Genomic DNA, 24,099 nt, shown 5'->3' with positions numbered 1-24,099 from the left:
TTGTTCTCATCTGGGCCATTACTCACCAATGAGCAAATTGTTGGGAGGGAGTTAAAAGATAGGAGGAACGTAAATTTCAAGGTATAGATTTTTGTATTAAAACTATTAATATGCTCCATTAGACAGCAATATGCAAGGTGACAGTGCAGAGTTTAATGACCGTGGAAATGGGTTACAACCAGAACTCCAAGCCATATCCCTAACCCACTCATATCAACCGCATTATTACAACACCGAATCCATGTTCTGAATGCTCAACAGAGAACCTATGAAGCCATTTATCCTCACTTTCACTTTGATCAAACAAGCCATAAAGTACCAACGCTTTTATTGTTCTCTCATAATAAAAAATTTAAAAAACTGGCAACCTAACAAGCAAAGCAGCTCACTTTTAAAACAGCTCTTCCGTTCGGTGTAACCTTTTACTATTGTGCCTCGGGCCCCTCTTGTCATTGGCTAAAAGCAAAGCAAAACAAATCATCTTAATGTCAACAATGTTATTACCACTAAGTGGTACTTCCCACGTTTGCTCAACGAGACCGGCGTTGCCGCGGTTCTTACTGGATTATGGGTAAGGTCATGCAGCAGGTAACAGTAACGTGTCACTCAGATTTTTATGATACGTCTGGTTTTCCCCGTGTGAATATGACACACCTGAGGATGGACTGAAAAGAAGAGAAAACAGAGCGGATATCAGAAAAATAATGAAAGAAATGAGAGGAAGCTGAAGGGAGAGAGAGTTGGACCACGGGAGAGAGGGAGAGAGAGAGAGAGAGAGAGAGAGAGAGAGAGATAATAGAGAGAAAACATGTGTTCTCAGTGTCCGGAACGCACCAGTAGAGCTGAAAATAGGGATTGGGACAGTTTCACCGTGGCTTCATTTGAGAGGACACACTCAACTGTCTGTTCTCTAAAGAACTACCCTTGTACAGAGGCGAGGCCTTTTGGGAGCATAGCTATCATCTTAAAAGGCCATCTCTGCCTCTCTTTCCCTCTCCGTCGCTTTCCCCTTCTCTCTTTCTCCCTTCTCTCCTTGAACAGGGGGTGAGGCCATTAGGGAACAATGGTGATATCTTTAAAGGGCCTTCTGTGGTTGAGAGAACATCACTGCCAAAACCCAGAGGATCCATGCGCTGAATCAGTGGTCACAGAGCACCGAGGGGATAGAAGGATTTAAGTGGGCTACGAACATGGTGTGTGTGTGTGTGTCTGTGCTTGTGTGCATGCATATGTGTGTGTATGGGGATGTTTGTGTTGATATTTTGTGAACTACGCCCTTTTTTCAGGACACATTTTGGAGTTGATTGAAGGTTGTCTTTCTAAGGGAAAATGGCATTCCTTCTTTTAGTCCTGCATAGGTTAAAGTCAAACTAAAATACTTTTTTCCAACAGACGTGGATATATTTGTTGTTCATTTACATGCAATGTTAAAGAAGTTGAATTCATGGCGTGCATAAGGGTTTTCAGAGTGGTGCAGAACTTTGGTGCGTAGGAGAAATAACCAGTGGATTCAGATTTGAAGGCCTTTGATCAACAAAATCCTGCATTACTTTCAACAAACTGCAGTCGAGGATACACAAGTTATATATTCAAGCAAGCAGTATCGTTCCTAATGCAGCACTTTGACTCTCATCACGTCATTCAACATCATTCAACAGCAAAGAACTTTATATGTCATGGTAAAAGTGAATAGACGATGTCAAGAGAGCAGGACTTAGCACTCAGATCAGTCAACTGTGTTACTGTATGCTTCTAATCTAGCCAGCAATCTAAAGAAAAGACGAAAATGTCTTTCACTCTTCCCAAAAGGAGCTTGGGGTTTATTTAACCATGGTATTTACTTCACTGACTTCTGAGGTGAGGCATTTCCATAAGGGCCACATTAGCCACTATTCAATATCCATCCACTATAAACGGCTTTGTAGAGCTCACCAGTTAGAACACATATTCAATACACCAATAAGCTGCTTTAATGCCCTGGAAGATGGAGCTTGGAGCCTGCAGAGCATATTACAAAACAATCCCACTGCAGATATATCCCATTGGAGATCGATGCATACAACACATTAATTGTGTTAAATGGCTGCAATGAGTGAGACGAAGTCCCACTTTGGCGATACGGATTAAATCAACACTGAATCACCCAAGGCAGAAAACTATCACGCTGCTCTCTACAGGCTTACGTGTATTAGACTTCTGTCCACCCACCGCTGAGTCATGTCACCATGAGTGTTTTCCATTAACAGGCAAAATATCTGCACTGACATCACTCGTTGGGGTGTGATCCAAAATGCGACATGCTTTTTAAGTGTCAAACCCATGAGGGGCAGTGCACCAGCAGAGAACCCCAGCCTACGACACATAGTTCAGTTACTTTTACACAGAAAAGTGCCGGAACAAAGCAGGTGGAAGGTGAGACATAGTATGGAGACAGTTAATCTCAGATAAGACCAACGCAGGCTTCTGGCAGTGTCATGGTTTTAACTGACAGGTGATGTGCTTTGTGGGAGTTAGCTTAAGTCTGGGACCCCACTTCCAAAGAGAGGGACAAGATAGGACACAATATGGAGCATGGTCCCCCATACCCAGACACATCTATAATTCTGAATGCACCTATACGTGTGTGCGACAGCAGGTGATGTTTCTGTAGAAGGAAGCTAAGAGACTGACAGCAGAGTGGTGCTTTCTAAAAGGCACATAGGATGTTTCTAGCCGAGTTAATGGACTGGAAAGAGAGAGGGGGAGGGATATATACATATATATATATATATATATATATATATATATATATAGAGAGAGAGATTTCAAACTTAGACCATACATCCATTAGCTCTCTAATGACCTATCATGCTGAGAAACCATTGCTATGATTACATTAGCAGCAGCAGTGGCGCCGCCAGCCGGAATCCAGTACGCACTGTGCGTACTTTTTTTGAAGGTGAAAAAAAAAATGTATGGTGCTGAACCGGAGCCGGATTGGAAGATTCAGCGGGCTAGATATTTAAATTATGCAAATCAGCGGGTGACACCAAACAACGTCTGCCCAAGCAAGTCAGAGCTTTTCTTTCTTTCACACAGTGACCTGGAGAGACGCAGCCGCATTTGAGAGGACGATCGCGCGTGTGTGCGCAATTACGCATAGTGTGTGTTGGCCCCTCTCCACTACACAATACAGCTCGGCTCTAGTCTCGTCACCTCTCTGCTGCTGAGCACTGTGGGCCGAGCCGATGCATGTCTCTCTCCCCGGGCCGGGAGAGTTATCATACCGTACTGTGCGTGCGTGTCCAAGCGTGTGTGTGCGTGCGTGGAGTGCTCACAAGTGTGCGCTTGTGTTTAGGGCGGGGATGGAGGGCACAAAAAAATATTTGCACCGGGGCCTATCACCATGATATACGCTACTGATTTCACTCATACTGAAAACATTAGATTTTGTCTTAAAAAAGTATTTTTCCTTTCGTTGTTGTATTTGCCGTTTCTGTGCGTACATTGAAATTGAATCCTGGCGGCGCCGTTGAGCAGCAGTGCATCGTGGCTATACATTGTTGCCGGGTTGCAGTTACACTCCGAACTGGTCATTTGTATGCTGTAGGGATGTCCCGATCCGATATTTGGATCGGATCGGCCGCCGATATTAGCAAAAAATGCATATCGATATCGGATCGGCCTGCACGGGAAAATCCCGATCCGAACTCCCGATCCAGTTTTTTTTTTTAACTCCGGTCCGTGTTTTTCAGCGCACCGATGTAGGTAATCCATTCCCGTTTTATTCCAGTTTTCCCCAAAGTCCGGTCCGCGTTTTCCAGCACACCTAGCGCACACCTCGCGACCTGTCCAGCATCCACTAAACAACAACAAGACGGACTTGTCTGTGCATGTCCAGTGTTTCCCCCTACCATTGTACAGGCCATAAAATCAATACGTCAAAAATAAGCCACCTATCAATTCATTCATAAATCAATAAACATTTACATTAGGAGCGCCTCCGTGCAGCACAGTAGACTTGCTCCGCAAGACGCGCAGCCTCAACAATCCTCGCCGCGCGCTCCCGCTACGTTCTCCTTCGTGGACTTTACGCGCTTGATGTTGTTCTGATGCCGTTCCGCCTCGTTAAACCACCACGATGTCGCTTTCTACTTTGAAAACACGGAGTTGACACTGTATTTTGATAAGCTGTTGCACTCTTCAGACTCGTGGTGTGAGCGGAACCGGACCGGTACCGGAACCGGACCGGCTTCCGCGCTGCCTGCTCGCACAGATCCGCTCGTGCGCACATGCGCTGATGCAGGTCGAGTGTTGTCGATAAATATATGCACTCCTTCAAAACAACATCAAGCCATATTGTGTGTGTAGTATTAGGACGTGATGACGTGTGTACGGGCTAAAGCCCGTTTGGGCTGGAGCAGTGTGAATGCAAAGCAAGGGACTCCCTGTGGGGGGGAGGATTGTTTTTGATAAGATGTGGAACTCTGAGTTAACCTATTTCTACCTGAATTTCTATGAACTATTAGGCTGTTGAGTAAACCTATAAATTATATTTTACTTGATAAAATAAGACAATATATGCACTCATGTCGTAGTGTTTTACAGTATCTGTAGCTATTAATGTGATGCTCATCATTTTCCAGACATATTTTTCCAGCCCCTAATTTTGGATCATTTCCATCAACCGGCATTTTTAATCTTTAATACATGCTTGGATCGGCCGGTATCGGTATCGGCCGATACTAAAAGCTACAATATCGGTATCGGATCGGAAGTGCAAAAAGCTGGATCGGGACATCCCTAGTATGCTGTAGTACTCTCTCCTGCACTTATACTCACAAAAACAGGTAAACCTGCTCAAATAGCTAGTTTAGCAAGTTTAGCATTGTAGGAAATCCCATCTCATTGTTTTGACACTAGTCATGTGATCTGGTGTCATTAAGCTCTCTTTAAATCACATACTTAAATGGATGAAAGTTTTAATAATGTATTATATTGATTCCAATATATGTGTTAATAACCGTCTTAATCAGACAGACAGACAGACAGACAGTTTTTAATTGAATTAAAAACTAAGCAATCAATATTATTATTAATAATAATAATGATTTAATGATTGCTTTCATTAATCATTTTATTAATGATTGCTTAGCTGATTATCTCCTTACCAAAATCAGAATCATAGAAGACGATGAACTTCTGCCAGCTGTACTCAGACACCACTTGCATGATGACCTCATTGAGATAGACGGGTGGGCGGACCATTAGGGTGTAGTCGTCTGTTCCAGGGACGCGACCGGTCCGTGGGCAGGCGGAGCGAGGCGAGCCCGCCGGGGAGCGCTGGATAAAGAGGTGGGGGATGTGCATGGCATCGGACAGAGTCTGAAGGCTGCCTGCGGACATGCAGCCGATGGAGCTGACCAGGGCCAGGATACCACGGTTCATCAGCTCACAAGCTGGAAGGAGGGGGAAAAAACAAAAGAGGCACATTTAATTTTGCACATTTGAAGAATCACCAGTGGTCAAAACATCAAGTCACAGTTTTGATAATACGTTTTTGTGATAGGAGTGCACCAAGGCAAATCATTCTTATTCTACAGGTCACCACATTGCAGCACCACGGTGGTTTTAGGGGGCTGTTCCTACTTGTGCCTTGTACAGTTCTTTTGAGGACATACACAACCTTCTCTGTGGTAACAAGCAGGAGACATGAAAACGGAGAGGGATTACCTCTAGGTAATGTTATATGATGGATATAAAGTAGGCACATATTGTGGGCTCCCATAGCACAAAAAACTATTTTTTTCTGCACTACTATATTTTCAAAAAATACAGGCAAGCCTCCAAGATCCTGAAAATACTCATTTCAAGCTGAGACTTGTGTGATATGCTGCACTGTGGCATGACTGCCTTTCCAAAACACTTATTTTGTCAAACACTATTCTAGCTATTGGATAAAAGTTAAGCAAAGTCTTCAGGCTGGAGGGAAGCATGTGTCCACATTATTGATTTCCTTCCAGGCTACATCCTGAACAATAATATGGTAAAAGCAGCGCATCGTAGAACACTATTAAAATAAGCTACTATGACAATGATCAGAGTCGTATTATAAAACCGTGTCGTAAAAGATGCCCATCTCGCCACAGAGACTTTTCACAATCCTCCAGTTGTTTGTGCTCCACGGTCTAAATGCTCCTCAGCTCTGAGACACCATCTGTACTTAATTCACCTCTTTTTCCCTCCCTTCCATTTTCCACCCTTCCTAGACCTCTAGTGCTGTCAAAAACACCTCTACCTCCTACCCTCTCGACCCACTCCCCTGTTATCTCCCCTCTTGTCCAAAACAGCCCCTCTGAGTGCTTACCTTTCAGACCTAATCATCTCAAAGCTGCAGTCTCGCAGTGATTCTCGTTTTAGTCGCCTTACGGCGCCACCGAATGTTGTACACTGTCCTTACTTTGGAGTCATCCGCCTTCCTCTTCCACCTCCTTTTTTAACATCCCGCTTCAGCACCTTCTCTGTTCCACCATCTTTACGCACCAGCCGTTTTCTCCCCGTTGTTAGTTATCGCTCTTGGCAACACATCCACCATTCCTCTTTGCTTCCTTCCCTTCATCACCTCTTTATGTATTTTTGGACAATTCTTTGCCTCCCACAGTCTGCTCATCCATTACTTTAACCCACGTGGCCACTCTCATTTTGTCCATATGTCTTGCCCCTTTTCTCCACTCCTCATCCATCTTATTTCATCCCTCACTTCTGCTCCTATGCGGCTCCTCATTGTGTCTAAGCATGCACTTTCAATTCCAGCTGACTGTGTAAACAAGTTTAGAAGTGGGATGTGTAAGAATCGGGCCAGAATTTGAGTTCATTATCAACAGAAAGTGAAAAGGTTTCCGGCGTTAACGTTATGTCAAATGTGTCCGTGTATTGTGTTGCAGAGATATTTACTGAGGGGATGAAGAAGTAGAGCTGCCCAGAGGGCTTCCGAATCACATTGAAGGTAGAGGGTCCGTGTATGTTGTGATTCATTATTGGATTAAATCCAAAAGTGCCAGAAACGAAAAAGCAACTTATATTTTCGTTTCATCCTTTGCTGATCTAGCGGAGAGTAGGGTCAGTCCCTTGGGATCAGAACCCCCACCCACCCCCTACTCTGAAGATTGCACCGACTAAATTTAAGTTGCGACACAGCCGGAGCTGCCACACGCTTTACATCCGGCGAAGCAGTCGCCTGGTGGTGGGGAGAGCAAAAAAACAAAAATACAAGTTGTTTCCTCATTTATGCCACTTTGGATTTGATCCTTTAAACAGTTTGGAGCATGTGACCAGGAACTCCACGTTGCACCTTTAAAGACAGTGCAGCAAAGACAAAGACACAGATACACACTCAGATGATACAATGGTAAGAAAGGACAATCTAAACCACACAGTCGGGCTGTATAATGCCACACACACTAATCTGTCGACGCCGCAAAAATAAAGCCAGAGACAAGAAAGAAAGTTAACAAGGAAGAAAAGCTTTAGGAGACAGATTCATAGTGCTGAGAAAAGCAGAATGAAACTTTGTGTGTGTGTGTGTGTGTGTGTGTGTGTGCGTGTGTGTGTGTCTGAGAGAGAGAACATAAGAGCTGTACAATATCACCAAGTCTCATGTGTCACTCGGTGTGCCTGAAAGCAACCTAATGAGTTTGGTTTGGAAATTTGTTTGTGATAATGGATCTTCAAATCATGACAAATCAAAGCATTTTTCTCTGCATATTAATGAGGCACAACACAATGGGTTTTGACTGTATTTGCTTAAGTTGATCAAACCCATAGTTCAAGCACTACTGATTTGATTTGGATACATTTCTTTTAGAAAGTCACCCTAAAACTATGCATTCCTCTGTTCAAGACACTTTAATTGTCTTGAACAGTCTGCATTTGTAAACACAAAAAAATGAATGCACAAAATGACTTTCTGGACCTGGTCTACTCACAAAGCTTCCACTTATAAGGTAAATTGGTCACACGGTTGTCATTGAAGTACCGAGCAGTTCAGTGACATAAATTTAATTGGGAGGCAATAGCTATAAATATTTGAGCATAAAACCCATTCTTTAATTAATTGGCAATACACTGTTAAGAACGATTTTCCTTTTTAGCAATAGCTAGAGGGTTATTTCAGGCAGCCATTTCCTCGTGCATTGATGTAGATGATTAATGAGTGGAAGCCAAAGCAGTTTCAATCTCACTGCCCATTGTGCAAGTCCACATTTTGAGGAATTAATTAAAGTGTAACAATATATGATTAAACTTCCCTAAGTCTCAGCATACTGCTTAGTCATGGTCATTATTCTTCAATCCGATGAGTCGGGACTCATCGTATATACGGCATCACCTTCATGTTAGCGCCTGTGGGTGTGTGTGGGAAGAACCACCTGTGGATTTTACGTTGTGCGCATTAAGTATGAATGCAGTTTGTGCACGTGAGTCTGCATTCCTCAGACCATCTGAGCTGGTTTAAACCAGTCATGTATCACAAGCTACATCCTCCAGATTCCATGTCCCTATCATAGCGGTCATGCTAACTAACACTTTAGCCGCCTCGCCTCGGTCTAGCTGTAGCGTATTAGCTTAGCATCGCCGAGGCTTTGGCTAATGGAAGGCTTTGCTAATCCTCCAGTTATTAGGGCACTTTGGAGAATTAGTGCCCTCATCCCCTCTACATCACACACTCTTAAGTCTGCAGGGGGCTTCTAAGCACTAGGCTCATTAATGCTCTTTGCTAATGACTTAAAGGGCCCGTTGCGTTAACCAGGCCAGTGTTACATCACTCTGAAGTGTGCACAAGGAGAGTGAAAGAGCTAGAGGTGCTAGTGCAGCAAAATATGTCTGTTGTCACTTTAAAGAGTAAGACAGTACCTCAGAAAACAACACACTTTGCATACATTTAAGGCTAAAAACTATATACATAATTTGTATTTGAGTCCTGCTTGAGTGAGTGGGCCCAGTATTCCGCTGCCTCCTTACACCGTGCCGACACCTTTAAGGACAACCACTACAATAAAAGCAGATTTGGGCTCCTGAAGCTGTGTAGGAGTGCAAACAAATGAAAAATGTCACCATTTGGAGTTTTCCAACTACCATCCTGAACCATAACCGCCTACTCCCCAACACTCACACACCAGCCCACACACAACCACCCTCTCGCACATCTAAAGCCCTGCTCTACAAGAGCAGCACGGTGATTCACGATAAATCATTGCGGGATCAATCTCGCGAAAGCAGGCGAGCCCTGTCAAGCAGTCGAGCGGAGGTGTTTATTTGAAGGATATGCATGTCAGTCATGCACATGTAGACCAAAGCAGTTCAGATTGTCACCCACAGGGTTTACTACGTGTCTGTTTGGTTTTTATGTTTATTTCCATGCCTGTGATGCCTGTATCGTAATCCATCTCTTTATCTTGAAGAACCCAAAACCTATATCGGGAAGTCAGCAGCTTGTTAAATAAGACACATTAATTGCTTCTCCTGCCTTTTCATATATTCGAAGAGTGTGACTGCTACCTCGTCCTGATCGTGTTTACATTACATTTCTGGTGTATGCTCGGTGTGTTTCGTACATGTGTCGTCTGCAACGGAGCATGTTATTGAGCTCTCTCTCCAGCTTGTCGATCTGTCAGGAGAAATAGACTGCGAGCACTTCACCTGCACCCAGGTGTGACCGATTCTTCTCTCTATCTGCCTCTCTCCTCCCACCACACACTCACACTTCATCACACTGATACTAATCATCCAGTTTCTGTGGCCCAGTGACTGAGGAGGGTATGGAGAGGAAAGAGAGTGGGATACTGTAAGAAGCCAGGGAATCAATATCTGTAGAAAAACAATGAAAGGGTGTCCGTATGCCTGTAGCTGTAAAAATCTTTCTTGAGTACGTTAGACACTATTGGGGAGTTAGACAGTTTTGAATAGAGTAAACAACTCACTATGAGAGTTGCCTTTCGGCATTATTCTCCTATTGTCTTTTAAATTGGTCTTTTTTTTTACTGTTACTTTTATGGGTTTGTCTTTTTACTGTGTTGTCTTTTATAGTTTTTGTAAGAATTTGGTCAACTGTTGTTTTTAAATGTAACAGTGCGTTGCAAGTTCAAAAGAGTATAGTATATATATAGGCTATGCTGAATTGCAAGTTTCAAACACTGAAACTTATGGAACTTAAAAAAAAGATATTGGAGATGACAGGCAGGTTTTGGTGAGGCAGGCTCTTAAATGTATTTATAACTGCAGTCTAAGCAACGGGCGAGTGATATGGATTAAATCATCATACGATTGATGGTATATATGGTGTAGAAAAAAATGTTTCCATCGATTGACAAATCTAAAGCGTCTTATGGTTTAAACCGTCATCCGATAGCAATAATATGCCTCGCAAAGGGCTATTTTCCATTTGTATAAGCTGCTTTTTTTCTCTCCGGGCTTAGCTGACAGGAACAGGGACAGCTCAATTTGTGAGAAAAGTACCCCATTATGTACGGCAATAAGCTGAATGAAAAGAGAGTGAGTGTCTGCTGGCTGTAAGATGAGTACCTAATCATAATCAAGTGTTTGGTTTGATCAGAAATCCACTGACAAAGAGAGAGAGAGAGAGAGAGAGAGAGAGAGAGAGAGAGAGAGAGAGAGAGAGAGAGAGTCCTGGCCAGCGCCCACCGTCGCAGCCAAAAGTGAGATATGTGTGTGTGTGTATGACCTACTTGTATGTATTGTTTTGTGTGTATTGTTTCATGTATTGTTCCCCGATCCACAGCTCCAAAACTGCTGCCATGCATTGTGCCGTACACGGCTAAGCACAGAGTGGCAGACAGTCGCTGACTCACCGCTGCCGGCCTGAACGTGTGCTCTGCTTTGTGCGCGGCAGCCGCCGCTGTGTGCGTGTGCGTGGACCGGTGGTTTGCGGATGTGTTCTCCTTGAGGGAATCAGCGCTTGAATTAATGCGTTCAGAGGGTGGAAGAGGGAGTTTTTCCCGTTTTTCAACTTTGTTTCTCTCGAAATGTTATCACATCCCGTTCTGTGACTCCTGGCACTTCCTGTTGCTGAAAATACCAGACCGATGATTTCTCACAAACACAATCTGTTCTTATTCCTGCCCCTAGTGTGCCTCCCTACTCTCTACCCTGTTCCCATTAAAATTTAATGGAGCCCCTTTGGTCCCTTCATCTTGTCACGTTTAACATCATCTATTCCTAGCTAGTGCCAGTCTTTGTGCCCTGGAGATGTATACATCCTCTCTTTCATCCAAGCCTCTCTGTTTTTTCTGTCTTCTCTATAACTTTATCTGTCCCTACTCTTCTCATTCCCGTCAACTGCCCCTCAATTCAATACCCTTTACCACTCTATTTATCCAGTTACTGCACTCACTGTTATCACACTCGCCAGATGAATGCCCCTTTCTCCCCCCTCTTTTTCCATTTCCCACCTCTCTCTCTCTCTCTAAACTTTCACTTTCTACTTTCCTTTCTCTCTTCTTCTTCTTTGCCGCCCCCTTCAATAACTGTTTCTTCTTCTTCCTCATCCATTTAGGATTCCTCCTCTCCACCATTCCCTCCCTGTATCCAACATGAGTCAACAGTATAATTGAATCCCCGGTTTTTTAGCTTCCAGTGATGTTGAGCACAGCAGATAGAAGCCTCCTTCCTTCACCTTTTTGCCACCACTCCAGACTCAACTCAATCTTTTACTCCATTATCTGAGATTGGTGCATCTACAGTAGATCATTGTGGGCTTGTTCACTTTTTTCTCCCTTCCCGCCATCCATTCATCAACCCAATTGTTTGCCAAATCCAATTAAACTGCACCATGTGCACTTTTACCTCCAGTGCCTACTTCATTTTCTCGTAATATTCTGCACATCACCTCAACCTCCACCCTTATCTTTTGCTTTACAACCATTTTATCCATAAACAGTAATCCACAACAATCAACTACACATCATGTGCATTTCACAGCAGATACACGGAGATATAAGGTGAAAGAAGAGCATTCAACATGGATAGCTTTGATGTATCGTGGAGAAAACCTGTTGTTTTCCATCAATTCTTCTTATCTCTTTTGCGATTGTTTCCCTCCACACTTAAATTATCTCTCCCAAGTCCAAACCAACTTTCTTTTACAGTTTTACAGCATTTTTCTTTCACACCAAGCCTGGTGTGAATTTTTAAAGAAAAGGTCTGCCAGGGGAAAAAAAATAAAATGTGTAACATCTGAGTGAAGACTACTTCCTCCGGTGCTCTGTTAGTTTGGAGAGAAAGAGCCTTCGTGTAATTGTATGTTCCCCCCTTCCTGCCTACATTTGCTATTAAATAGGCCTCTTTTTCTCCTCATGCTGATACATATTGTATACACACACCCACAGAATGAACACAAGAATGAAAAAGGTATGAAAGCAAAGTGCATGAGGATCAGACTTGGCGTGAAAGGCCTTGAATCTGTCCGACTCACGGTGCAACAGTTTATCCTCTTTCTCAATTCTTCTTTGGCTACCCCCCCCCACCCCCTCCATCCACCCGCAATCCATTCAAAGAGACCCAACGGCGTATATATCTTTGTGTCCGAGGTCTATCCGTTGTAAAGTCGAGGAGATGAACGTGTCCCCTGGGAAAATCCACAGCTCTTTTGTTTACAGCCCCGGGGCCTTTGCTGCTATTACTTCACCAGGACAGGTCATTGTCTTTCTCTCCTCCCACACTTCTACACACTCTGCACTTCTTTTTCATTTTCCTTTCAAAAGCTTTAGTGGGATTTCTAGGCCAGATTCTAATGTGAACCACTGGAAGCCATTTTCCAAAAAGAGACACAAACACACACACACACACACACACCATGTGTTTCTGTGTGTTTGTGCAAACTGACTATCGCCTACCTCCAGTCTCTCTCCCTCTTTTTCATATTCCCTTTGTCAGCTAGGGTAATGACCCATTTGTCAATGCTTTAATCATATTAAGAAAATGGATTGGTTGTTGTTCGCTGCTAATGGCTTAGTGTGTCTCTGTTTTCATCGCCTGTGTACACAACAGATGTCACATTTTCCCACTTGGTGTCTCAATATTCAATTGCACACAGGTGTTTGTGTGCATGCCGGGTGTACGTTCTCCTGCTATGTCAATGGGCTTCTGTGCCTGCACATCGTCGTCAGAAAGCGAAATGTTGACTATCATTAGAATAAATATACTATATGTAACTGAGTGTGATTATTCATTATTATCCACGGCCTGGGCTGGCTGATTCTCCTCCATCATTAAATTGGGGAAGGGACTACGGATAGTCGTTGACTGTCAAGATTTTGACAAAATGTTCGGGGGTGTCGCACCGCAGTCGCCTCAATCTGTCACTGTAAACACTGTTTGTCGTTGGTCTGAAGTGATGGCTAAGGGCATGTGTGTTTACTTCCAACTGACTGACCCAATGAATGACTGCATTATTCATGAGATCCAACGTGTGTGTGTGTTTTGAAGACGTGATTTTAATAAAACCCATTAGTACAATTCAGAAGCGTTAATGCCGTTTACCAGTAAAAGATATGAGACAGCACATGTTGGGTGATGTAACAACTGCATTAGCTGCAGAGGTATACAGAGATTTGGAAGAAAGTGGGGAAAGGATGGATTGAGTGAGAAAAGGTGAGGAAGAAAATGAGAAGAGGGACTTTTTTGTCTGTAGAGAGTAAGTTTGTGATGTGCATTTCAGAAGGAAAGTAGAAATGGAGACTGGAGAGAGGGACAGAGAGATTCTTTAATCAATGCATCGGCGTAAAGAACACTGGAAAATGAAGGAAGGCTAAAATCCTGTGGAGATGGATGCAGACAAAATGTAAATCAGCGGGCGAGATAGGGAGAGAGTGAAGGCAGTGAAAGGGAGGAGGGAATGGGGGTGGGGGGGATGAATTATGGAGACTGTGGGGAACTCCGTGATTATACATGACTCTATCGGCATTACATCCATAAGAAAGTGGCTGCTTGCTCCTCACTGACAGAGGTGGGAACAGAGAAACAATGGGGAGCCGTAGATACGCATGTAATAAAAGGTTAGAGTGATTAAGGAAAATTAATTAATTGAATAACCTAAATGGAAAAAAAATCATTGCATTGAGAGGGATGAGATCACAGTTTCATCCATCGCAATGAGAAAGCACATTTGGCTATTTAATATTTCGTTCGGTTTTATTGTTTAACACAGAATTCACCTTCAAGTTTCTCATTCTCAAGTTTTTCTTTCTTTGGAATAAAGGTATGCAAAATAACCTGAACCTAAAAATATAGTTTGTATAGCTGAATAGCTTTATTATGTTATCTTCTATTCTAATGTTTTATAAAAAAGGTCTTATAGAACAATTGTTTTAAATTGTATTTGTTTTTTTATATATTTTATATTGCTTTAGATTGTATGCCTATGTGCTTTTGCCTGCCTGTTAATGTATTGTTTTTATTTTGTTATGTTTGTTTTTTATGTTGCAGAGGACCACAATGGAAATAAACCTTAGGGCTTTATTGTGTTTTTATCCTCAGTGATGATGTCTAGGTGTGTAATGTGCGTATGTGCTCTTTTCTGTCCAATCACCAAATAAAAGTAATCAATCAATCAATACCTCATAAGCGATGAAGTGATTAAATTGGGATACAATGCACAAACACACAAACAGAGACAGTGCTAATGTACGCACCCAGCTGTCCATGGCCACTTGTATCAAATTCCAAATCCTGGTGCTGGCACACGAGTCTGTGAATGGATCTGTAGCCCCTTCCCGCCAGGCAACCATCCAGCAACACATGCCAGCCAGTGTCTTGTGTTCTGCCACAACAGACATATTTGCTCTTTTTTTCCATGGTGCCGGGCTGGTCAGTGCTCCACACGGCATCAGCTCAACTAATGGTGGCGCTGACCTTCCAAACTCATTCAAAATAGCAGCCAGGCACAATCTTGCCCATCAAGGTGAAAACTGTTTTGAGTATCTTGCAACACCCGTGTCCAAATAATTAATAAACCCTATACTCTACTCTAGTTATTGTCTGTCTTTCCCCAGGATTTCACTCTTACATGATTGCTTTATGGGCACATAAAAAGGGCACACTAACCCTGACCTTTCCTCTAAGTTTAATCTTAATATAATTTTGCATTTACTCAGATCCTGTTAGAGTTGCATCAGCTAAATGCATACACGCTAATGTAAATGTGACCTTTCAACATATCAGCTGCATTAACCTCCAACTAGCCTCAGTTCCTATCATAAATTACACCTGATATGTTGTTGTTTCTTCTCCGCCTCCAGCAAGCACGGCTTTCCCTGGCCATTAAATATTAAAGTACAATTTTGACTTTGATTTTCTTTTTCATACATGGCTTGAAGCATTTTATAAAAACATGATTGTTAATATGTCAAATGGGAAATTGAACATGTTAATGCAATACTGAGAGAGGAAGTTTGTGTACATTGCCCCTTGCAACACGTATCCATTGTAAAGCTATTCAGTTTGAGGTTGAAGAGGGAGAGCAGAAAAGCCTTATCTTCCTACAACTGAGTTTGTATCATCTACTGGTTACGTAGAGAATTGTCTCTATAATTAGGGATACAAGAGCCACATGCTATGCTAATCTCATAATCAAATTGTAAATGGAAAACAGAGCTGAATTGATGTAGCGCTTTTCTAGGCTATTTCGACTACTTGCTTTACACATTCAACAGTCTTAGACCTCATGCAGCATTAAATAACTCTTTTTTTTTTAAATGATGGCATAACAACTAAGACAGATTCCTAAAGGACACGTTGCACATTTGTACATGTGTGTTCCACGTGCATGTGTGTGGGAGGGAGCACAGGAGGGTCAGGGTAATTGTTGCAGCTCGTATACCAACACTATCCAAACTGAACAAGTGAACATAAGTGTGTGGGTAGCAAGCTTGCAGTAAGTGAAAGTCTCCATTATCAACCAGCAAACACAGCCAGTTAACTTGATGGAAGAACAGGATTATATGAAGTGCTATAATAACGCATCATTAATTTATTGCATGCCTTCGTAAAAAAAATTAATATGATCATACATCAATTTGCTAATTGATAGTTAATCTAAGCCAATTTAAAATCCATTATGTTAGCAAGACAGCCAACAGTGCTGACACTGCTACCTAAAATACAGCTCATATCAAATACTTCCAGATTTAAACGTATGGAAAAGTGCAGGAGCTTACTGATCAAAGCTCGTTAACCTACGAACAAAAGCTGGTTAAATAAAACCATGTTTAATGATGACTGAGTCTATAAACTCTGCTAATTCAGCTATGTCCAAGTGGCATTGAGTCTGTTTTACATTTTAATTAAGGATGTCCTTCAGTTTATGATATGGGTACAAAGACAAAGTTTGACTCTGCAAACTGTAAACTGAAAGTACATTATTGGCACTTGAGATACAAGCCTCTCCAATCTATGAGAGACGAGACGGAGACGAGGACTGTACGTTGAAAAGGTTATTCTGGGTTATAACATTACTCAACCTGCCCATGATGAAAAAAGGGAGAATGAAAAGGGCTTTGAAGTGCTTGTGCCTAGCTAAAGGCTACATTCACCTTTTATTTTACAGAGGAGCCAGATGGAAAGAGAGAGGGGAGGGGGGGTGAAGGAAAACTGACAAGTGGAGGTGTGGTGTGAGAAAAACAGAATAAAAGAGAGGGAGATTAATACGGCCTGACACATATAAGGTTACGGCAGAGGGAGAGACGCATCGAGGGGAAAAAAAGAGGAGATGAGAGCAGAGACTGTTCGGAAAGACAGCGGGGAGAGAAATCAAAAATGATATTACGAAGCGGCAGTATCTCAGTAATAACAGATACAAAGGAGCGAACGGGAGTCGTGTTTTCTCTGATGCATTCCAATTGTATTTGGATGCTCATGCAAGACTGTCGATACCACATTCACGCTAAAAAAAAAGCGTATTGAATTGAACTGACTCGTCCCTACTCTGGCAGAGAGGCAGCTCTGGTGGACGTCCGCTGTCTATTTGCATGTCCGTATGCGATTGCATGCGTGTGTCCATGTTTGAATTCATGCCTCGCTTTGTGTGTTTCTCGTTGCAAAGAAGAGACGGTTCACAGGTCTCCCTCAGCGCATCGCGATGCCTTTCTAAACGGAGGCTGAACTGGTAATACAAACTGTAAACACACACACACACACACACACACACACACACACACACACACACACACACACACACACACAATGTCCCAGAAAAATAAATTGAGAAAAATAGAGTGAGAGTTGCACCACAGCCTATGACTCTCTCTCTCTCTCTCTCTCTCTCTCTCTCTCTCTCTCTCTCTCTCTCTCTCTCTCCCCCTTGACAGTGTGCTTGATATCTCTTATGTTGCTGTAACCAGAATGAAGGAGCTCAGAGAGGGAGGTAGAGAGAGAGAGACACGTATGTATGTGGGTGGCACGCCTGCTTCCAAATCTCTCTTTCATTTGACGGTGTGTGTTTGCGTGGTGTGCGACTCTATGTGTGTGTGTCGTGTGACATACGGCGAGCCCCCAGTGGAGACCCGGAGAGGGGAGCGGAGCGGGGGGACTTAGGTGTTTCAAGTCGAAAAGCGACAGCAGAATCTGTACAAAGTAGTCAGTAAAGCCCCTCCGCTGTCAGTCTGTTGATCCATTATTGAAGGAGCAAGTGTTTACAGCCAATGACGCGGCGTGAAAACAGGAACAAACAGACAGTTTTTTTTTAGGTTTGCGTTTGATAAATATCCATTTTCATTAAGAGCAGCTGTCGGCTTTGGCTTTAATGGTTACAATGCAAATTATCACTGTTGGCTTGTTGAAGGGAGTTCTTCCCATCTGATGGAAGTGTACTGACTTGCTCAACGGCACTTCAGCTAAACTCCGTTGTCCTATGTCTTTAAACAACCATGCCCTGCTAATTTTTTGTTTGTGTTACTGAGCGAGACCTTACATCTTGAAGACATTGGATATATTTGTTCCAGCCTGCTATAACAAAGCGGATGGGTATGTGGGTGGATGTCTGCTTCTAAAGCATGCAAAACCATTAGGAGATTAGTGTTCACAAATGTAACTGTGTATATTTCGATGTGCTTGTTCGTGGCTGTGTGTGTGTGTGTGTGTGTGTGTGTGTGTGTGTGTGTGTGTGTGGATGGATAAATGTTTAAAATGGCATTGCTGCTGAAGCTTGAAACTCTCCACAAAAGGTTTAATATTTTTGAAACCGTTGGCTGGATAAGAAATGCCGTCACTTTCTGATCTAGCATTGATCTTAAAGGGCATCCATTAATCATTCAGAGACATTGTTGATGGCACTTACACATACATACTGAATACCAACAGTGGAGATGAATTGTCACCAAGCGAATGTGTCAGCAACGGAAACAAGATATTGAATAAGAGTTTGAGTTGTTAGCTTCTATGGGGTCGGATAAATGCCGGCCCTTTCAATCGCGACGCTCTTTTCACAGGTTGGGGCTTTTAGCTGACTGATACGCGTTCCTCAGATAACAGCAACTAGGGACAACAATAGGAGATGCTTCAACACAATGACAACAATAACAGCTTTTACCGCTGCGCTGCTGAGTGGCCCGGACAGCTGGATGGAAACGGGATGAGAGGCAGACCACTGGTGAGAGTCAGACAGCGAGACTCCCACACATAGATACACACACTGCAATTAGCGACAAACATTGTAATTGCATCTCATAAGGATAGCAAATACTCATTAAAAAGGAAATAGAAAAAAAAATGAAAAGCTTACATCCACCATCCTGGGTATTGACAGAGGATAACAAATGTCTTTTTTTATTGGCGCTTCATTTCTTAAAAATTAATTTGAATTTGATGCTGAAACGCTGATTGCTTTAATGAGCGGCACATTGTTGAGTGGTTGTTTGTGTGACCCCGACGGAAAGTAATTGACTTTGAGGCTCAAACTTTGATTGGAAACGTTGTCTTACTGGAACATCCCTCTGGCAGAGCTGGATTGGGAGTTAAGTTCAATTTTTGTGGAAGTTTATATCTAGTCTGTGTACTGTAAAACTTTTTCTTGTTGCTTTTCGTGAAGTTGGGTTGTTGTTTGGAAAAGACACAAAATAATTGTCTGGGACAATGTGGGAGCGAAATGAAATATTTATCTCAACTTATTAATTAAAAAGCAATTCACAAAAACCAACCACATTGGCACATAGCTATTGTTTAATATTCTGGCTACAAATAGATTTATGTGAATCATTTTCATGCTTCTTGACTGTTTAGACTCCATCAATGGTCACAGAGCATGGAAATATGTTGTTTTCAAACATATGACCAGACGGAATATGATATTTAACTTTTTTTAAAGTCAAATTGTGAAGTCTCATAAAGTATTAAATCTCCAGTTTCATGACATGCAAAACATACACAGACAAAGTCATCCAGAGAAAAGTTGCCTTATTTAAATCTACCGTCATCAACACACGTCTGTCTCAAGTGATAATGGGAAAATGCATAGTTATCCCTGAATTAGTCATGATTTGTCTGTGATTTATTTCTCGTTTGTTAATTGTTGGCATATTGATCATTAATGGGCATTTCTCTTTTTATAATAAGCAATCAGTTTCTCACATCTCATACATGTATGCATGTAGTTGTCAGTCATAATCACTGCAAATCTGTCTGTGTACTTTTTTATGTTTGTGGGGCAGAGTGTTGGGGAGAGACGATGATGGCATCAACTACTCTTTCTTTTAAGCAGCAGAGACTCTAATATACAATATATATATATATATATATATATATATATATATATATATATATATATATATAAACACACACACCAAATAGACCATCCATAATGGAATGCTTGCATACCACTCCACTATCTGTCGCTGTGTAGCAACACATTTCCATCTTTCTGCCCTGAGAGCACAAACACAATCTTGAATCTTAAACATCAAACATTGACAAAGCACCTAATCTACATAATCTAGACAATAAAACAAAAATCAATGCGGCAATAAAAAAAAAAAAACAGCATTTGAATCCAAATATTAAATTCTGATTGCACCATATGCAAACATGCACTTTTTTTTTTTTTAAAGAACAGGTGCATTACTGGGAATGAAAGGCACATAACAATTAGTTTTCCTAATTGGAATGACCTCACGTTTTCCAACACGCTGGTTTACATTCACTCAGCTACATTAATTCACAGCTAAAAGGGTCACAGTAGGTCCCTAATGGAACAGGGATCGCCTCCCTCGGGACAATTTGGGCAACCACTTTTTCAGAATATACGTTAATTCTGTACAGTATGTATATTGTCCAAAAGCATTGGCTAGAAGGTTTTCTTTGTGTTATTTTCCCTTAGACAAGTAGACCTTATGTAATATAAATGCAATGCTCTTAATGTTCTTGAAAAATAGCACACTATCATCATCCATTCGGGTGAAAAAATAACATGCTTTCTTTGAGATTGGATTTGACTGGGATATAAATCTCAACTGCAGTTGTAAAAGTTCACTTTGTGGTTGTTAACTTCTGCAAAAGTAAATAAAAAATGCATTTCATGAACTATTTGTGCCCTTAGACGTGCACATTAACATAATGGTCATGGTCATGTAAAGTTGTGTATTTTAGGCAGCAGCACTTTAGTTTTAACATTTTATGTAACGTGAAATGTAAAAACAATAGCCTTGTACATGTCATCCTTATTATTCACAGTATTTCCTTGAATAGTGTATCCTTTTGTTCTCGCCTCAAGCACCATGCACTTGAGATATCATGTTTGTCATATCCAACATAGTAAATGTGGAGTGTGTGCTGTTAAAATAATTCGCCTGATCTACTTAAAAAAAGAGTTAAAAAGAGCTTATTTATCGTTTCTATTACAATATCTTCAACATTGGGACAATTACTGCTGTGGATAATAAAATCACAAAAATCAGGGTTGATTTACATTTGATCCATTTTTTTCTTTGTGTGTGTGTGTGTGTGTGTGTGTGTGTGTGTGTGTGTGTGTGTGTGTGTGTGTGTGTGTGTGTCTGTGTGTGTCTGTGTGTGTGTACCGTATGCGCTAGAAGATGTGATTGTATGTCGGAGTCACACTGAATAGAACAGAGCCACACTTAAAATGACCTACATGATCAATACCTTGACCCTTCTGACTATTTTCACTTCTTTTTAACCTGTTTTCCTCCTCCAGCCCTTTCTGTCTCAGCCACTCTTACTCACTGGGTTTATTTTTGTTTGGTTTTTCATCCCTCCTCTATCTCTCATGCAGTAACAGTTGTCTTTCTCCTTCTTTTTCCACTCCCCACCTGTCTGCCCCCTCCCTAAAAACCTCTCCTCTCTAATCTCCCTCCCACTCAGTCCCTCCTCTCTCTCCTGCCCCGGCCTGTGTAAAAAAAACAGACATATGCTGAGGTTTAATGTTTTAATTTGGCTTGCCTTCAATCTCTTTGATACTCGTTCACCTAGTCCCATCGAAGACACTGTGATCCACTTTGGGGGCGAGCTGGCGTTCGCTCACACGGAAAAGGGGTTCGTGAGACGACACGTTTTTTCCCCCTCTGTGCTCGCAGAGTGTGCTGGCATGTTTGTCGGGTTGCATGTTTTCACTCATTTCAATGCATGTGTGTGTGTGTGTGTAGTTGTGTTGGAGGGAAGACAGAGAAAAATAGACAGATTTGTCATTTGGCAGCACAGAATGTCTAACACGCACACACTACAAAATCCATGTGTAATTAAAGCTGCCAGTTTAAAGAGAGCAATGTTTGAAATGTTTACCAAAGAAGCGAGTACAACCCTGGAGCAGCGAAGCCTAGACTAATCTAGAAAAGAGGGATGGGACAGAATGAACGCACTCTGTTGTTAATCGGAGGAATGCGTTAGTAGCAGGTGGAGCTGGGAGGGACTCCGGCATCAGCCGATCAATCAAATCGACTCCTCTAATTGCCTTTAAAAGTTGAGGGTTCCATACTGACAGTTTTCCAATCAACGAAAAGGAGAATCCCGGCCGGCTTCCAAGAAAAATGTAAGGCTCGTTTCAATGATGTGTTCAGTTCCAAGATGCAAATAAATGCATGGTAATTTGCATCCGTTTTCCTCATTATGTAGAGAAATGGTGGTGCTTGTCTGAAGAAAATCTAAAAGTCTAACCATGTTGTGTTGGAAAACCTTTTTGCAAGATAGAAAAGGAGGCATTCTTTTTTTCATTTTATTCTTTAAGATTACTGAATTTGTGTCCTCACGATTTCTACACTTTTAGTACGCTTCTAAAGATTTCCTCGTAAACTCGCCATCGGTTCCAGGAGTGTAATGGGTTGGTGTGGAAAAGGCAAACACTTCTGTGCACTTATTTTGAAAGCAAACATGCTTCTTTATTAGATTTAATCAAGATAGCCACAATGGATAAATGGATTGATTAATGACAAGCACCTGCATATTAATGCATTGAAAAGAATCGCCCATTAACCTAAATGAGTACAGCTTCTGTCCTACTCTTATCAGCAGAGAAGTTAGATGTGCTTTTAAAACATGGACAGGGATTTGTAATGAATGTGGCCAACATCAATAAAATGGAAGGGGGTTATGTAATGGTGAATCAGTATGTGCTCCTGTGCCAGTAATGAAATAACTCGGCACACCTGTGTTTGTACTGCGTTTGCTGGTCGGCTTAGTTTCATTCCAAAGCTGCACACGCAGCATCTGTGTTAACAAACCAACAGGCAGACACGCGGGTACAACAGGCAAACAACATATTAAAGTCTTGCAGGTCATTTTAAAAATTGATTTAAAAAATGCCAATTAATTAAAAGACTTATTTTTCCCTCTGGGCTAAACTATCGATTGTGATCCAAACAAAAATCTTGCTTTGTGCCGGATAAATCTGGCAGGAAAACAGTGCAGAGAAAGAGAGAGTCCTCTTCCTCAGGCATCACTGGAAACGTTTAATGTTGCGATCCCCTATTTTTTTTTGCACGTTTATTTTCCGAAAAAGGCGCTTTCAAAACCGCCAAAACATATTATGACTACAAAAGGAGCTTTTTACCTTATGATTCATTTTTTTTTAATACGTTTCACTCCCCTGCCTGAATGAAGATTGTGTTGTTATTCTGAATATGACAGCAGAAAAACAACTTTTCTGTTTTAGAAGCTCATGTTAATAGGACAGTCCTTGTCCAACACATCAGAAGCAGAGCAAACGCTCGCAGCGCGATAGCAGCAGAGCTACTTGGTTGGAGTAGGTGGCACCGACTAAATCATTACCCCTCTCTGGGTGGGCCGACAGCAGCCAGGGGGCAGGTGTGTGTTTGCGTGTGAGACAGAGGGACAGATTTACTCACACAATTGCGCCCACCATTGCACATTCTTTCGCAACAATCGTGTAAAAAAACATGGAACGGTATTTGCAAACAGGGCACACTTGGGTAAAATGGCAGATTGCCTGCCACATGAGGCAAGTTGTGCTTTCAATATGCGCTCGTGGGGAAAGTGGGAGTTCCCGCAAAAAGATGGGAGGATGAGCGCAAAGTGCGCCTAATTATATATTCCCCGGTATTTACAAAAACTGCCGGTGATAGTGCGCCTCTATTCTGCGGGGGGAATTCTCCGCCTCCTAAAAGCAGCTATAAACCAGGAAGCCCTGTCGTATGTCACCTTTTTCTTGGTTCGCCACTTGATCGCTGCTTTTTGTTGTTGCAAGATCCGTGTTAGATACATGCGAGCCCATTCATTGCTCTGTTAGAGGCGCGCCAGAGTATGCACTGTTTGCCCCATGGGTGTCAGGTTTGATAACTACTATGTAAAATGAGGAAGCACCGCGTGCACTGTGTGCAAACTCGCAATAACAAACGCAGCGCAAACTGGGTCAGTCTTAATAAATCTACCCCAAAGTGTCTACATTTTTGAAACAGGGAAGGCAAAATTATGCCACGTCTAAATGTCAGGCTTAGACAAAGCAAATATCAGAACCTTTCAACAGCCAGCTCATAAAAGAGGGGTTTGCTTGCCTTTTCTACAGGTACAGGGATACTTTTCCATTTTCTATAGATTAAGCTAGCAACAGTATGGGAAACAGTTAAAATGAGCAGTGCTTTAGCAATGCTA

The 24,099-nt window shown here is 42.1% G+C and overlaps 1 protein-coding gene across 2 annotated transcripts in view; it reads right to left on the bottom strand.

Moving 5' to 3' along the window:
* The window catches only part of grid2 (glutamate receptor, ionotropic, delta 2), a 396,313-nt gene that overhangs the window by 165,956 nt on the left and 206,258 nt on the right, over window positions 1-24,099 (bottom strand). For both annotated transcript variants that reach the window (XM_084025430.1, XM_084025431.1), the window contains exon 3: window positions 5,151-5,438. In XM_084025430.1, coding sequence (XP_083881556.1) covers window positions 5,151-5,438 — 288 coding nt within the window. The remainder of the gene's footprint in view (window positions 1-5,150; window positions 5,439-24,099) is intronic.

Source organism: Eutrigla gurnardus (genome assembly GCF_963514095.1).
Source record: "Eutrigla gurnardus genome assembly, chromosome: 13".
Lineage (NCBI taxonomy): Eukaryota > Metazoa > Chordata > Actinopteri > Perciformes > Triglidae > Eutrigla > Eutrigla gurnardus.
This window is presented reverse-complemented; position numbering and strand designations above follow the sequence as displayed.